This window comes from Centruroides vittatus, unplaced genomic scaffold (assembly GCF_030686945.1).
Source record: "Centruroides vittatus isolate TY-2023 unplaced genomic scaffold, ASM3068694v2 scaffold_712, whole genome shotgun sequence".
NCBI classification, from domain to species: domain Eukaryota; kingdom Metazoa; phylum Arthropoda; class Arachnida; order Scorpiones; family Buthidae; genus Centruroides; species Centruroides vittatus.
The window spans coordinates 2,157,538-2,175,407 of record NW_027122715.1 but is presented as its reverse complement, the minus strand read 5'-3'; the positions used below and the strand labels follow the sequence as shown (position 1 = coordinate 2,175,407).

The window sequence follows — 17,870 nt, the reverse complement described above, 5'->3', positions numbered from 1 at the left end:
CGTTCATTCCGGGAAACGATTACACACACACGCCAATCGAATGAAGCCTGCAATCGCTAGGATGGAATTCGCACCGCCCGATGCAGGAGGAAAGAATACGGACGTAACAGACTCAGATGCAATTCCCCTAACCGCAGAACAACCACAAGTGGAGCCCGTTGACCCCTGGGATGAAATCGTCTTAGAGTCACTTCAGCAGAGTCCGTTAGGCGCAACGGACGCCGCGAGAGGAACAGAGATCGACCGACCCGTGACTACTCCACAACCCTCACACAGATATGCTCTTCGAAGTCAAGGACCTGTGAGCGATTATCCCTGGGTTCTTCCCAAATCCTCGGGAAAAACGCAGACAAACGGGGTGATAGTGCGGGACGCGGATGTCACCGAAACTCCTGGGCAGAATGAGGGCCACCCGCGGCTGCCGCCTCCTACTCCGATCGGATTGTTTGTTAATTGTAAATGGTAGTCTCTCTTTTCCGCCAAAGAGAGGTTATCATATCCAAGTGGAGAGAGGTCGATTGTAAAATACATGCGCGCCTATAAATTGTCGCGAGTCCGTAAATAGTAGTAATGTGAGCTCCCTTTTTGGTAGATAACGATGGGAAATTTCGTAACAATCTGTTTGTCCATGCTGATAAGCTGCCTTGCCTATGAAGTATCAACCATCGTACCCGCATTGACCAAGGGAATCATATTTCTACATCAAGGAAATTTTCTTATGACAACGAGTCAATGGACTATCGCCTTAGAAATATCATTCGATGAATACGACGATTATCTTCGCGATTTGCACCGTCATTTAGCCGCTCTAACTCCCGTTGTCAAAAAGGGAGTGCAGAAAAGGGATGATCCCATGAGACCCCTATGGACATTAGCCGACGTGGAACTAACGAACCTAAATCATTCTCTCGCCGACTTCGAGGCTGAATATAAAGAGTTAAAGTCCACAGTGACAATAAATGGTTCTCCCCGAGCGAAACGAGGATTAATCAACGTTGGAGGTAAAATTTTAAAATTTCTTTTTGGAACGGCCACATCAGAAGAAGTAGAAGCCATAAATAATCGGATAGACGGTTTATCCGAAGATCAGCAGAAGATCCTACATATCTTAGAAGCTCAGACAACCGTCATAAATCAAACCCTTCAAGCGGTTAAGGACAACCGGAAGTATATCGACATGATGATTCGACGACAGGACTATTTAGATCGAGAACTCCAGATGTTCAGCTACTCGTTTGTCGTCAGTACGGCGCTTCGATACGCCGAGAACGCGGTAATGGAATTCCGAATCGGTGTCTCGAATCTACGACAAGCTATCGAAATGTTGGAAAACCATCGACTCAGCTCTTACTTTCTGTCAAGGTCACACTTGTTAGAGACGCTAGAGGAGGTAAACAAACACCTACCCGGAGGAATCTCGTTGATAGAAACGTTGAACGAGGATAACGTCTTCAAATATTACCAGTGGATCACCACTACAGCCGTAGCACTTCCATCTACATTAAGGATTTTCGCAAAATTTCCGTTAGTCACTCCAGAAGGATATTTTGATTTGTATGAAGTAGTGAAATTTCCTGCATATTTCCCTGTCTCTAGAACATTCGCCTATTACCAAGTCGATTTTCCGTATATAGCCCTATCAAGAGACCGACAGCTTTATATGTTATTGGAGGCGCACGACTTACAGAAGTGTAGAACCGGATTAACGACGACTTGCGCACCGGAAGTTGCAGTTTGGAAGCTCCCGTATCAAGCATGTGAATACGCCTTGTTTATGGCGGATGAGCCAACTGTCAATAAATTGTGTAAGAGAAAGGTTACCGTTTACCCCAAACCAATGTTTCGTCGTATCGACGAGGAAGGGACTTGGATATACTCCACCCCCTCGCCTTTAAATCTAGTTATCGAATGCAACCAAATAAGCAGCTCGATGCAACCACAGGTCAAAATGATCAAGTTAAACAACACAGGAATTTTTAAATTGCCAATGGCTTGCGTCGGCCACGTACCCGGTATACGTCTTACGTCTCACTTTCAAGCACGGACCACATTCAAGGTTACCCTTCGAAACCATTATGTAATACCCGCAATAACGGATGTCCTCAATCTTACGGAGGTTGGGATCCTACGAGAATACATCCAGGAAAACGTTACCGCAAGCATAACTAGTGAACGCGGTTGGTCATTAGAATTTTCTGGACGACTACTTCGGGACATAAGTCAGGAAATAAGATCGATAAAGACTGACACCAACGCTTTGAAACCTTCTAACGTATGGACTTCTCCATTCTCCACATGGAATCTGTCACTCATAGTCCCTGTTGTAAGCATTGTAGCTATTCTCGCGATCGTTTGGAGCTGTCGCAAACTATCCAACTGTGTAAGGAGACGAAGACCGGTAATCACATATCCCCCTCTCCGTCAAGAAAACAGAGCGGAATCCGCTCCCCGAGAAATGATCGAGTTGATGCCAGTGGCCGTGGAGACGAGTCCACCTTCGAGGACTCTAGATGAGTTAAAAAATGAGCGGTCGATGTTAATGAGACCCAAACGGGAAGAGTCCGTCGCTTTTCCCGTTGGAGTCGAAACAATTCCTACTCAAATGAGGCGTTTGTAAAATCGCGAGGAAGGACCCGTACCTCCTTAGCGATAATTTTGTGTACAGTTTCACCAGAGAAGAACTAAGACTCAACTATCTTTCTTTTCCTTTATTTAGAAACCACCATGGAAGAATCAACGGCTACTACTCCTACTGAAACGGCGAACACCATGCGAGGACCCGCTCAACGTCCCCTTTTGGATCCCGCACTGGTCGCCCTATTCGAGTGTCCTGTGTGTTACGAACACATGTCGCCTCCGATGTATCAGTGTCCGGCGGGTCATATGATTTGTTCTAGATGCAAGGAGCTAGTACAATGGTGTCCGACTTGCCGTGGGGAAATGGGTAACCATCGAAATCTTGCCTTGGAGAAATTGGCCGAAATCGTGGCTCTACCCTGTAAGTATAGGGACAACGGGTGTACTGAATCCCATATCCTAAGAGAGCGAGAGGCTCACGAAAGAGGATGCTCTTTCAAAACATGTTCATGTCCTACTATGGACGATTTCTGTCCATGGGAAGGGAGCCACCAACAGGTAGTCCCTCATTTAATGGAAGGTCATTCTCTCTCACTCCACCTAAATCATGAGTCTGCGCGAATGCTGATTGTTGGACTAGATTCAATTCAGCCGTTAACTTGGCTCACACGGCTACACTGTTACCAACGAGACTTTCTTATCCAAATTATAAAAACCGAGAACATACAAAATGCCTACCTCCTTTATGTAGTTGTCAGAAACGTCGGAACTCGACAAGACGCGAAAAATTTTAAAGGGAAAATCGAGATTAGAGGAAAGGGCAGACTCGTGGTGTGGGAATCGATCCCGAGAAGTATAACGAGTGATGTCAAAAAAATCACCGGGTCAGGCGATTGCCTAATCCGGCACTCCAGAATGTTAGAAAGAATGCTCGAAAATTTGACCCTGTCGATCACGGTGACTATCCAGCCTGGGAGAAACTGGAGCCCAGCGGAAGGGACAGAGCAGGACGGAGAATAGTAATAGCCCAAATCGGTCAAAAATTCTTCTAGGAATGTTGTGAATGCGGGTATACCTGTCAGAGTAAACGCGGCGAAACTATGGGTCGCTCACATACACCATAAATTCTTGAAGTAGAGTGTGAACTTTTGCTTACTAAATTTCACCTTTCTTTATGTCTTGCCAGACAAACCGATGGCGGAGTCCACTGAACTCAGGGATCTGGATGACGCCGATCTCAAAGAAATATTTTTCCCAAGCTTCTGCCGAGAGGACCCAAAACATAAGGTGGACGAACGTGCTCTTCGACACGCCATCAGACGGGTTCGAGGGGCGGCAACACCCCGATACCCAGAAATAATCATTCTCCCTCAGAAGGCAGAGGTCTCCAATAAATTACAAGCGGAGGTGGATGAAGTCAACGGGCTCGCCGAAATACGAGCGATCCAAAACCAGAGGAGGTCAGGGTTGCAATCGACTACGGTCAGGCCGAACGGGAATCCAAGCAGCGGCTCAGATCCCCCAGAGGTAATCTCCCGAAACACTAACTGACTTCGACCATCCCCGCCAGTTGGAACAGAGATCAATGCACCTCGATCCCGACTGGGTGTGGGCTGGGGACAAGAAATCCTGGAGGTCATGCAGCGCTGTCAAAGACTATACCGAGAACAAAACGAATGCGGACGAGCGCGAAATGGGAACCGCCGACTGTAGGAAGGACCAGCCCCTGAAGCTCAAGGAAAAAAAAATAAGCCAATAAAGAATCAAAAATGTCAAAAGGGAAGAAAAAATCTTCGTATATTGTCCCAAGGTCTTATTTTCTATACTCACATATATATATCACCTAATAACCCCAACATTTATATTCTATGATAATCCACTTAATTTTATATTATATCCTATGATAATCTACATAATATTTCTATTTATATTTATTTATACATATATATGTACTCAAATAAACATGTATTTATTCTAATCGTTCCTTTTCTAATAAACTCATCACTTTACTCGCAAACGTGCATGGCCGCATAAAATTTTGTATTAAGTAAAGTTGGTCATAAAAATTTTGTGAATTGTTTCGTCCATATTTATGCGGGAGAGTAAGAAAAAATGTCGCGTTTCGCCCCTGCAAATGTAAACTTCCAACATTACCTGGAAGGTTGCCGGGGAGGAATGTCTGTCAACCAAATTCATTCTCCCGCATGTCTTGTTAATTGTCGGTCAATAATAATTGTACAAATTAGACGTTGTTTTGTTAAGGGTAAAGTAATGCGGTTGTCACTTCCAGTAAGACGAAGGTGTGGACTGACAGCTTCCCAAGCTACCAGCTAAAATGTTGCTAGTCCGAGCAACATTTTAAAAAGGCAGAGAGCTCTGTGAGGTTACAGACGAGGTCCGTAAATCACGAAATTCTTGCATTTAAATCATAACAATAGATTATATAGAAAAGAGAGAGAGAGAAAAAGAAAAAACTCTTGATCTAGATATCGCAACGCAAAATGTAAACAAGTGTCGGAACACGTGCCAAAACACGTGTTAAAAACGATCCATCTATGTCAAACGAAAGAGTTGAACTCTGACGTGAAAGTCCATAAATAAATGGAATTATGACATAAAGACTCATAAATAGGTGAAAGTCTGACTCGAGTGCTCATAAATAGTCGATCTAAGAAGACAACTTCGGAAGGGGGGGACAGTTTAATAGATAGAAAACCATCGCACTTGAATCGTAAAGGTTCTTAGATGACAGAAATCGCAATTAACAGACTAAATTATGAGTTCGAGTTATGTAAATCTGTCAACAGTCTCCGAACACAATGGTCAAAAAGACGCCAGATGGACACTCCGAATCGGACCTTTTCCATGACCCGGGTCGTCCCGAGTTTCGCCTAGAAACAAAGGGGAGACCAATCGGAAAACGGGAAAGGGGATGATGGGCCAATCGGAAATTAGAATAGCGAGCGAAGAACTATAAAAACCTGGGATCTCGAAGGTCAAGAGTCTCCTCCGCATCCAGCAAAGAGCCGTGATCTGTGTTGTGTTGTGTCGCCGCCAACAACGTAGGACGCCTCAGCACCTCTGCGAGCAGCTGTCCAGCGATCTCATCTCGTCCACCCCGGGGCTTTGACGGAAGGGAAATCCTCGCCTCTCCGAAAGACTGTGGAGAAGTGGACTGTCAATTGTGGATGTAAGCATATATGTTATCCAATAAACGGGGTTCCTTATGTAAAACACTTGTCATCATTTGCCTCCTCCGCCACACCAACATGCAAACGTCCCTTAGGTTCATTCTGACACAGGATTAACTTATCCCCACCAGTCGGCAATCTTACATATATATATTCAATGTCATGATTATCCATCTTCCTATAACTCCTTTCAGTCACAGAACTGCTATTTCAGCAATTGCAGTTTTATCAATTATACAATTTTTGGAATATAATATTGGTTAATAATCCCTCAATTGATGGATGTCTGATGTTAATTGATAAACTATTGAAAATTATTTAATTAAAAGCTCATTAATAAATTATTAAATACTTCTTATCTAAAGACAATAAAATATGAAAAATTATTAAATATTGAAAAAACATTTTAAAATATTTTACCTCTTCAATCATTCTTTTATATTCCTGTAATTCATAATAATATTTTGGGGAAGTGATTCCGAAAAAATATGCAAGATGTTCTCCTAAATAATCACAAACTATAAAAAAAGTTATGTTAATTTCCACTAATTTAAAAATCCATATACAATAATTTTAAAATAAAGAAAAATATTGCAAACTTTTCAAAAATAAGATCATAAAAATGAGAAATTCATTTCTTATATATGTATAAATTCTTATTCTATATACAAATGAAACAATTGGAAAATATCAAATTACATTTTATTATATGAAAACATAATAAAATTTAATATACTGAAGTAAATCATTTTTAAAAAAATTAATTTTAATCAAAATATTATAATTATATTATAGATGATCCTAACTTTTATTTTTATAATATTCTAAACAGATAGTTCAAATAGTTTCTTTGATAACTGTAATAATCTTAATATACAAATTTATTATTATTTTTGTTAGTTCTTAATATAAAGGGCAAGTTTTTTTATCTTGAAACAAAGAAATAACTTAATTGGATCTCATTATTTTGGGAAAAAGATATAGACAAAAGTTGTAGGGTTTCAAAGGGCCAATCAATTGGTGACGTTGGATGTGGCCTTGATCTTCAAGGTCATTTTAGGGTCAAGTCTGTTTTTTTTTTCAATGGGAACACACATTTTTGACCCCGGCAATGGAAAGAGCGGGAAATTTCACAACTGAATATACCTTTGACCTTATGGTCTAGGTCAAAGGTTTAAATTATAAGCTGTTTCTAATGGGAAACCATACTTTTTATTACAGGGAGGTAAAAGTTACATTTTTTCATGACCTCATTACTTTGACCTTTAAAAGCATTCACTACTTTTAGCACTACCCAGGAGTAATGATGTGGACGTAGTAGTTTCCTGCTCCCTTTGAGGTGCTTATTTTCAGTGAGTCCCCTTGCCTCTCACTATCGCAGTGCTTGTTTTCGGTGAGTCACTTTACTTCTCACCATTGCTTGAGATGTTGGTTTCGGGGGAAAATTTTATAACAAATGTTCAAAATGATGCCCTTCCACTTTGATGCATTTGTTGAACCACGCTTAAAATTAACATGCTTGAGATGACCTTCAGAGGTCAAATTCGGGGTACTCGAGGTCATGGCTGATTGTGAAATTTCCTGCTCTTTCCATGTAAATGTAACTTTTACCTCCCTGCCTATTCCAGTAATAAAAAGTATGTTTTCCCATTAGAAACAGCTTATAATTTAAACCTTAAAATAATCTTGACCTTTGACCTAGACCAGGTCTGGCCAACCCACGATCCATCATGTTAAATTGTGTGGCCCGCTAAGCGATATTATATATCTATCACAACTTTTGTTTCCCGTTATGTGTATACCAAAACAATTAAATAAATGAAAATTTGCATGTGTCATTGTTATAATGCGCAAGTGCGAGTATGAACTCTTAGTATAACAATGAAATCTTATTCATTTTGTATTTGTTTTACTTTTTTAATAGCCTGTTTGCCTAAATTGTGGCCCATCGTAATGTCATGTGTGATCAAAGTGGCCCGCAAAACAATTTGGGTTGGCCAGGCCTGACCTAGACCGTAAGGTCAAAGTTATATTCGGTTGTGAAATTTCTCGCTCTTTCCATTGCCAGGGTCAAGAATGTGTTCCCATTTTGAAAAGACTTGACCCTCAAACGATCTTGAAGGTCAAGGTCACATCCAAGGTCACCAATTGATTGGCCCTTCGAAACCCTACATCTTTTGTCTATACCTTTTTCCCAAAATAATGAGATCCAATTAAGTTATTTCATTGTCTCAAGATAAAATACTCACACTATATATATTTTTAAATATAAAAAAATTGAAATTTCTGATGTCCTAGAATATACCTATTTCACATTTTATAAACTATAAAATATGATGTGTAAATTTAAACAGTTAAATAATTGCCTCAAAATAATTTTAAAAACATTACAGTAACTTTATTACAATATACAAAGACTAGCCAAAGCACTTGACATTATTCACAGAACTGCATTGAAGATGCTGTAATTGGACAATATTTTGTTATGGAAAGATAATGGTGTAACGTATAATGCATATAGTCTCTGATAAAAGTTTTAAGAATATTCATATATACAACTGAAACCAAAATTGTTAATCTCAAACATCGATACAGTCACCAAACGTATTTTTGGACTCTAAACAAAGATTGAGAGCATTGTTGATGTCCTACAAAGAAATTCAAAAAGATCTGAGAAGCAAAATGATCCAGTCTTTAGATTCTTAGCTTTTTTTAAGTTATGATGCTCCTCAACTACAGCAGAGCGTCGTTTATCCGAAAGCTTTCCAGTCGACTGTGTCATGCTGAATCGAACTTTTTTAATACTAGATTAGCTTCTAAAGTATAATTTTTTTGTTTTTATATTTTTCAATATATTTATTTTGTTTGTACAAAATAAAGAAATAATTTTTAACAATACAATAGCCTTGATTATTATTATAAAAATTTTCGTTAGGCTTAAAATTGACGAAAATCAACACAAAGTGATGCAACGGAGAAAAATTTCAACATCGCATAGGTTAATATATTTTTTTGTACATAATCGGTTATCCGAAAAATCAGTTATACCAACAACCCCAGTCCCCAATTGATTAGGATAAACGACGCTCTACTGTAGTTTGAAAAAGTTTTAATATTTTTTCATTTTTTTACAATTTACAAACTTTTTGTTATATAATTTTTCAAACTATTATCTAGACAGACTATTGATTCAGGGCAGGAGTTTAAGTCTAATTTCAGGCCAATCATTTTGTATAGAATTTTCTAAATTATTAATATTTAATTAAATTCAAAATTAATTTTTTATTATTAATCTTTACACACATTATTGTATAAAGATTAATACTTAAAAATTAATTAAAGCCACAGAGGTGGTTAAAGTCACATTATTGGCTTTAACCACCTCTATCTAGAACAAATTTAGAAGTTCAATTAATTAAAAACTACGTTAAATATAGCCTGAGTAACAATCCAATATTTTCAGTTTAATTCAAGACAATAAACAAATAGTAAATTCATTGGAATAGAGGTAATCAAAGACAATCAAAAAATGGAATGAATTAATCCATGCTCTATTTTTCACATATTATAAAATATGTCAGGTTTGTTTAATCTTTGTAAAAAATAAATTGACATTTTAAGGATTAAGATTTTCTTATTTGGGAAAAAATAAAATATATTCATGTATGGAGCCTAAAGCCTTTATAATACATACTTCATGACAGTCTTTACCATCCAAGAACTGGATGGCGAAAACTGTACATGTGAAAACCAATCTCACACAGTCATGTGGAAATACAGTTCATAAATATACATTGAATTATAAACATATTTAGAAAATTGTATATTAAATTGATAAATGTATATCTTAAATTATCAAATAACAATAAAGAAATAAAAATCAATTAACTAATGTTCTTAAATTTACCAGCAAGAGTCCTGCTTCCAAGCCACCATGTTAAATACCAAAGATAGGGAAACCATGGTAATGTTTTCTATATACAAAAAAAAATTTATGATTACATAAATCTTTTTACACAATTATTAATTTATACAATTAATTTTAATATCCATTATTTAAAATATATTAAATATATACATAGTGTTAAGTTTAATTATTAATAAATCCACAACCAACCTTTCTCCCATATCTAGCTCTTAATGGCTTTTCTTTATCCAAAAAAAGGGAGAGTTATATATAAGAAGAAAACTGCAAATGTTTAAGATATGAACCTGTCTTTGTGTTTTAGAAGACGTTTAAGATATAAATGAATAAAATCTTGATGGTTATCACATTCCATGTTAATATTCATCTGTTCAGGTGGCACTGCACTCAAGTACTCATGCTGGCATTCACATGCTCGGCTTTCTTATGCTCTGTATACAACTTGCATCATTCAGCATTAGTCAATTTAGGTTTTTCTAATTCCTTTTGAATTTTCCTTTCCACTGATATACATTTCTTACATTTCTGTTTATATTTCCTTTGCAATTTCTTTGACATTATAAAATTTTTCTTCAATTCAGTACACTTATCTGCTTATAACTTTATTTTATTTTATCAATTATTATTGCTAAATAATATTGTAGATCCTATTATTCTCTACAAATCAATACTAATTTCAACATCCTATTTCTTTGCAATTCAAGTTACCCTGCCCAAAACTTATATTGGGCTCCCATGTACTTTTGGAATGCAATTCAAAAGCTTCACTTTTCCTATTGCTATTCATCTTTACTCCTGACAATACACAAGAACAATTCAAATGACCCAGATAAAACACTTTTGTTTTTAAACACCAGAAGGTAAGAATCCAGTAAAAAATGTGAATACACAGTTTACAAAAATTATACAAAAACGAAAAGAATCCTTTGCTCACGTGTATAGGATGACCTAGGTTTTTGAAGCAGTGAAAAATGGATAAAAACCTCATCTTATATGCGAGTAAATACGGTATTTTCACAGACATTCACAGAGATAGAATTTCTTTATTGTTATATTAAATGTTTGAATTAGTAAACAAGAATTAACTCTAAAATTCTTTAGAAGTATAACAATTTTGTAAAATGTACATTCATTTATTTCTAAAGTGATATGAATCGCAAACACAGGTAAAATTGCTTTCATTTATTTTTTAAATATAATTTATCAAAATTTATTGAACAAGTTTCTCAATTTATCCCAAGAATATGATCAAAAAAATATAAACATTTCACATGTGTATTGATGTGTCTTTGCATTATTTATTTTAATAAGTAGCATTCATAAATTTCAAATAAGTCTAAACTATAGTATTTTCCTGAAAAAGACTGGACCAAATGTGCTGGATCTTAATATGTATCACACCATCATTGTAACTAAACAACAAAACTATGACAGTAGTAAGCAATAAAATAGAACAGAATGAAAACTTCAAAAATTAAGCATAATGTCATGTGATGTTTGAATTTTTGAAGTTTTTATTCTGTTCTATTTTATTGCTTACTGCTGTTGTAGCTTTTTGTTTAGTTTCAATGTGGATGTTTTTTGTTTTTTTTTAAAATCTCAAATTTCTTGCAAAAATATCAGAAATTTCAAAAAGAGTATAACAGTTTTAACATATCTTATAATTTTCTAATATATCTTCTAAATATATTATGTTTTCCATTATAAAACAGCTTTATGTTCATTCTTTATAATGATCATGAACTATTTTCCTTCACATATGTAATGTTCCATTCTTATTCGGGTAAGACTATAAAATAAATTATTTAAAGGAAGTTTGATATTTCAAGCTGTTTTTAGTAAATATTAAGGTGAAGAACCTGAAGATGACTTTTTAAAAAGGCTGAAAGTACTTATTAAATTAAACATTGGTGCTGATTAGTAAAGGTTTCTATTATTTTATTCATAAATTTCAATTTCTTAATCATTTTTTAAAAATTTTAGCTCTCTTTAGCTCTACAACCAAAAATAATATTAAATCAAAACATTTTAATAAAAAAAATTGTTAGTTCTGAATTAATCTCATCACATTTGATATCATGAATCACTTCATTATGTCAGAATTTCTAAATACTTTTGTCAAAATTCAAACATTTCCAAGTTACTCTTGCAAACGAATAAAGCTTCTGCTTTAATAAATAAACATACACATTGCAACTCTAATACTTTCAAGTTTTACAACTTATCTTTAGTAATCAACACAATAACACATTAAATCACTGAGAAAGTATTTGTTATCTCAACGAATGTTTTCAACCTGCTCCACAGGTCATCATCAGGTTTTGAAATTCTGGAACATTGAAAACCATTCCTTATCTCATAGAACATATAAGAACATATTTAAATTACAAAGATGTTCAAATACATCATTATTCAAATTCAAAAATCTATGTATAATATAATATTTGTATATGACTTACAGTAACAAAACAATAAAAGAAAATGATAAATAAAAGCCATGAGAAAACACAAAAAAAAAAAATAAAAACAAATAAAATAAATGACAAAAGTAAATTCACAATATCAGTTTCACATTGAATGGGCATTGTGAATTAGATTCTAATGAATTTCTCTCGATGATGTTTCTACCCATGGCATGGAAACAAATACTTTTGTACACAATTCTTAATTCAAATAGATTCAATTTATGAAATTCAAGTTGGTAGGGTTTTATTATACATGTATTTGTTACTAAAAATATATTAACTGAAATGAATAAGGAAAAACAGTTTAATCACAGAAAGAAAAAACAGAAAAACCATAATGCAATGATGTCATCAATAATCAGATTTACACTTTCACTCCATTAGTCAAACAGTCCAAGTTTTATTTTCTCATTGAAAAATAAAAATATTAACCATAGAAAAATATCCTCTTATAAAGGTAAATAGCATGTGTTTAATTAACTACAAAATAAATACAGTCAAACCTGTTTTTATGCGCTCTTTTTTTAATGCGAATTTTTAATTTGTGCAGGTTTTTTTGTGCGATTTTTTATTTGTGCGGTATAGTTGGCGACTAGTCTAGTGCGATTCGTCATGTCTCACGTTGACTTATTATAGCTAAATAAATTTATTATAGCATAAATGCACTTATTATAGTAATATTATTGCATGAATATGCGAAAAATGAAATAATTTACTTTTTAAGTCAACAAAACACCACCTGGACAAAAATATGTAAAACAGACGATAGACCAGACGATGCAGTCAAGTGCTGACATCTGTTGTCAATAAATTCTATTTCATACGGTTTTGAGTTATTTTCTATGTGAGACTTTTTTTATGCGGTCCCTGTTGACCGCATAAAAAAAATATTTTTTTAATTGTGTTGCGAAAACTATTTTTTACAGCCATTCGTGAAGTTTCGTGCGATTTTTTTAATGCGTTTTTTTTAATGCGGTCCCTATCCACCGCATAAAATCAGGTTTGACTGTATAAGTACTAAGTGTTAAACAATTTGAATGTAGCAATGTTCTTCGTGTAAATTCAACATTTTTACCCCTCAAGATGAGTTATAAATCTCAACAGTTGCATACATGTTTATTTATTAGAAGCTCCAATAAAACAGAATGTTTGTTTATTTGATATTATTCATTTTTTATTTTCTTATAACATTTACAATTGCATAAATGAAATTTTTTTAGTACTTGTAGCTTATCCTCCCATGTGTTGCACATTACTATCCATTTTCACATATCTGTCACACTCTCGTGCCATTTAAGAAATAACAAACAAATTTGAATGGGTGACAGAACGAAATAACTAAATTTTGCACAAATGAAAGATTAAATTTGTTTCAATAATATTTAAAAATATTTCTTTGTTTATGAAATCAGAATAACTATTTTTTTTTTTTTTTAAATCAGATTTACCATAAAGTATTTAATATTACATATTAATGTATACATTAGTCTTCACTTTGAAAATTTGCATTGATGGGACAGTTTGTGGAAAATGGATTATTCATTCAATTTTTGGAATTTGTCTACATCTAAAGTTCATGTTGTTCATACTCTAAAGGCATATTAATTTTACAAGCTTTTTTGAAAAATGAAGTTATATTTAGAGAGAAAAAATCTAAAATGTGGGTATAACAAAATGAATGTAGGCACGACGTGTACAGACAAATAAATGGAAATGATATAAATTCAACCTGATATAAAGTTAAAAAAAAAGCATAATATTCAATGTAGGACATAGAGGAAAGCACTAAATTGGTATATTGCCGAATTTGACTGGAGATCATTTCAAATGGAAAGTAAGTTACATGAATAACTGAAAACAATTGGATAAAAAGTGTTCATTCTACTAAACCAAAATTTAGAGACAAATGTAAGTCAAATTTATTATACTTTAACATCAAACAAGTATTGAGAATTAAAAAAATTTACATGCTGTAGTAATAATAAATTTAAATATATCATACTTTATTTACTTAATTATTAAAATGTTTATTTGGTTAATATAAAAAACAAGTAGCTCACAAAATTGACAACATTTAAAATTCTATTTTTGGACTGCAATGTGGTGCAACACACAGAATGATAACCCCCAAAGTACCAAAATGTTTGACACAAAAAAAAATAATTAGTCACTTAACTGGATTTATAAGCGGCTTTTGATCTTTAATAGAATCAAATTCATCATCGTCATCACTGCTGTATTCTTCTAATTGTCCATCGCTAAAATGAAGAATTCTTTTAGGAATTTTTCTTCGTTTCTCTCCGAGAGAAACCTCCGTAAAATTATTTGATCTTGTCATAGATGATATCTAAATAATGTAAGAAGCTTTGTATTTAATACAATGTTCATTGTAAATACATTTCTGCTGATAATACAGTGATAAACCTTCAAAAAGTATAAAATTTCGTCTAATAATGGTACTTTTCCATTAATTTGGTGCCAGTCATTTTTACTACTAATTTTAGCAAATCTATATTTTATTTTGTAGTTCACACATGTTTAATATTACAATGAATATGTTTGTACACATGTTTATACACATGTGTATAAACATATTCATTGTAATATTAAACATGTGTATAAACAATGATGTACAAATGTGTACATATATTTTTTTTAATTAGAATAAGGACACTACTACTATGGAAGTATAACACTAAGAATACATAAACCAAAATACACAATACAAAGTAAACATAAAATTAGTATTCAGCTTTTAGTGAAAGCTAAAATGTAAAACTAAAAATTAGAAATTATAGTTTTTTTTTCATATTTCTTGTACATAATTGTAAAAAGCATCAAACAATGGCTTCTGAACAAGCTTATTGAGTGGACCAGCTGAAACAAAGCATAAGGATTTCTAATTTCAGAATAAGTCTGTCTTGATCGTAAATTGGACAATGATAATCATATGGTCGATGGTGTCTAGATATTCTGTACAGCAAAAGCAAAAGGCAGTTTCTGGCTTTTGCGGTTATACATCGCCAGGTAGCTTCTGAAATTACTATGCTCAGTAAGTAGCTGAGAAGTAGCAAACATTAAGTCTCTAAGTGGTGATGAGAACCTGCATTCAACACTAGAAAAATGAAGTGTTGTTATTCTACCAGTTTTACTGCTCAACCAATGTTGATTCCACTTTTGCATAGCATTGTCATCAATATAATTTTTAAGGCTGCTTTGCGAGAGAGGGATGCAAGTATAGTCCAAGTCAGTGTCCGTTGCAGCTGACTTAGCCTCAAAGTCAGCTGTTTCATTTCCTAGTATGCTAGTATGGCTAGGAACAAATATAAAAGTTATCTTGTTTACAAGATTTTTTATATGGTGCTGGATATATGTGATTTTATTGCTATTGTGGTTAATGTTACCTATGGTAGCGAACATGACAGCTTGTCTCTGAAACAGTGGGGATGCATGTTCTAACCTAACCTAACCTATTCTAATAAATTACCCCTATTCTAATAATTTGGTTCTTAATAATTATGGTAATTTATTAGACTAGGTTAGGTTAGGTTAGGTTAGAACGTGCATCCCCACTGTTTCAGAGACGAGCCGCCACGTTCGCTACCATAGGTAACATTAACCGCTATTGCAATTGGGATTTAATAGCACTTTTAGGCATAACATGTGTATAAGCAATGCTATACCAGCATATGCATAAACATATTCATTGTAATTATTAATATTCATTATTGTGGCCGTCAGCCATGTTATTGCATATTTGTATATTTTGTTTTGAATAAATATTAGTCTTCCTTCCTGTTTCTTTGTTCTGAATTCCTTCTAGAACCTTCTTTTCTAACCCTTTTGGGTAGGATTACCAATTCCACAAAAATAAGTAGAACAAAAGAGGGAGGATGGCCCCGGGGCCAAAAGGAACAGGAAAAGAGTCAGTCTGGGCAGTGGCACAGCGAGGAGGGTCCCCCATGTCCCGGGTGCCAATCGCAGAGGGGTGCCCAAATTGTCTCCAAAACAAACTACATGTGTTTCTGGAGAAGGAAGAGGGGCACCAATAAAGTATCATGCCCCAGGCGCCAGTTATGTTCGCTACACCAATGAGTCTGGGTGAGGATCCCGAAGAAGTAGGCAGAAAAAAGGTAGTCCTCCAGATCGCAAGAAGAACGATTAGAGGCTGCAAGGTGTCAAGGGATCAAAGAGGACAGACTACGGACAGAAAACTGTTAGGAAAACGACAAAGCCAGATATAGACAAAAGGTCTACAATAAAGAAAAAGGGTCACAAATCAAAGGAGAGATCCAGAGTGGTATCCAACGTAAGAGCACGTCAAACGAAAACCCCTGGTATTTCTATTCCTTTCCTTATCCTTTCCCATCCCTCCTATTTTCTCCATTTTCTGTAACTATAAGCTAGTTATAAGTTAGTTTGGCCCATGTTTGATTGTTGCGCATATGAAAATTAACCATTTGAGTATCTCTCATTACGAACATCACATTGTAATTGAATTGAATGGCGCCCAGTTAATGGAAAAGTGCCCTAATAATTAACAATGAAGAGAAATAAATGGTATTTTAATATTACATGATCTTAGCATTAAATATTCACTGCGTATATTTTTATAATTTAAATATACTTATTTTAAATCTTACTTCGGAATCAAATTCTGTCGCTTGCAATTTAACTTCTTCGGGTGAAGCTTCTATGTAATCGTTTGTCATTTTAAAATTAAACTCAAATAAGACAATCCCGGAATGTTTGTTTACTACTAATGATCTTCAATGGCGAAAACCGAACATCCAAGCGTAGTGTTACCAATTCAAATTTAGCTTTCGATTTCTTCGAACTTCTTATGGTCCTAAATTCTGAAAAATTTACTAATAAAATTCATAAAAATCTTCCAATATTAATAATTTAATCAATTTTTATTTTTTATTGCTCAACGTCATGTTTTCGACTGTTGAGGGAAAAAAATCGAAACGTTTCAAAGTTATGAATGTTAAAAAAGAAGCTGGAAATTTGAAATTTTCAAATATTTTTTTGTGGGAATAGACTAACATAAATTTCTATTAAATCTATTTACTGTATATTCACATTTGATGGTCGAGCGGCCAAAGTGGCGGCCCACCGCTCTGCGGAACTCGGGCTCGAATCCGGACGGGTCCGGATTCGAGCCCGAGTTCGGATTCGATTACTGTATTATTTTTAACATACTCGAGTTTGTAGCAAAATTCGATGCATTCCAGTGGCGCAGCGTGGGTGTCAGACGCCCCGGGCAGAAGAAAATTTTGCCGCTCCCCCTTATTTAGGTATCTCAATTTAAAAGACTAAAATATACAGTAATTCTAAAGAACTTTTCGGCAAGAACAATCATCATTATTGTGTATTGCACATGTTACAAATAAAAAAATCATGTATATATGTTTTACAACATAATAATCACATTTATTACAAAAATTTTTACAAGATATTATTATTATTTATTGTGAAATTTTGCCGCCCCCTAAAAGTGCCGCCCGGGGCGGGCCGTTCCTGCCGCCCCCACTACGCTACGCCACTGATGCATTCCAATCCATAAAAAATACGTGATATAAATTGAAAATTAAAAAGAAATCGGATTCAGATTGGTTAGATCAGTTTTCCCATGATAACACATTTGATTTGCATATTAAAGGGAAACGTGAATTTGTAGTTTAAAAAATAAATAAATAAAATAACAAC

The 17,870-nt window shown here is 34.6% G+C and overlaps 1 protein-coding gene across 2 annotated transcripts in view; it reads right to left on the bottom strand.

Annotated features, from left to right (window-relative positions):
• LOC136989634 (protein FAM177A1) overlaps positions 1-16,967 on the bottom strand; it is a 31,320-nt gene extending 14,353 nt beyond the window's left edge. The window contains exons 1-5 of one of the 2 annotated variants that reach the window (XM_067287862.1): positions 16,802-16,967; positions 14,335-14,505; positions 9,676-9,742; positions 6,189-6,286; positions 2,846-2,996 (exon numbers count right to left, since the gene is read on the bottom strand). In XM_067287862.1, coding sequence (XP_067143963.1) covers positions 2,880-2,996; positions 6,189-6,286; positions 9,676-9,742; positions 14,335-14,505; positions 16,802-16,870 — 522 coding nt within the window. In that variant the 5' untranslated portion in view covers positions 16,871-16,967 and the 3' untranslated portion in view covers positions 2,846-2,879. Of the gene's footprint in view, positions 1-2,845; positions 2,997-6,188; positions 6,287-9,675; positions 9,743-14,334; positions 14,506-16,801 lie in introns of those variants that run through there. The other variant, XM_067287861.1, reaches the window with a different exon arrangement.
• Positions 16,968-17,870: the final 903 nt, after the last annotated feature.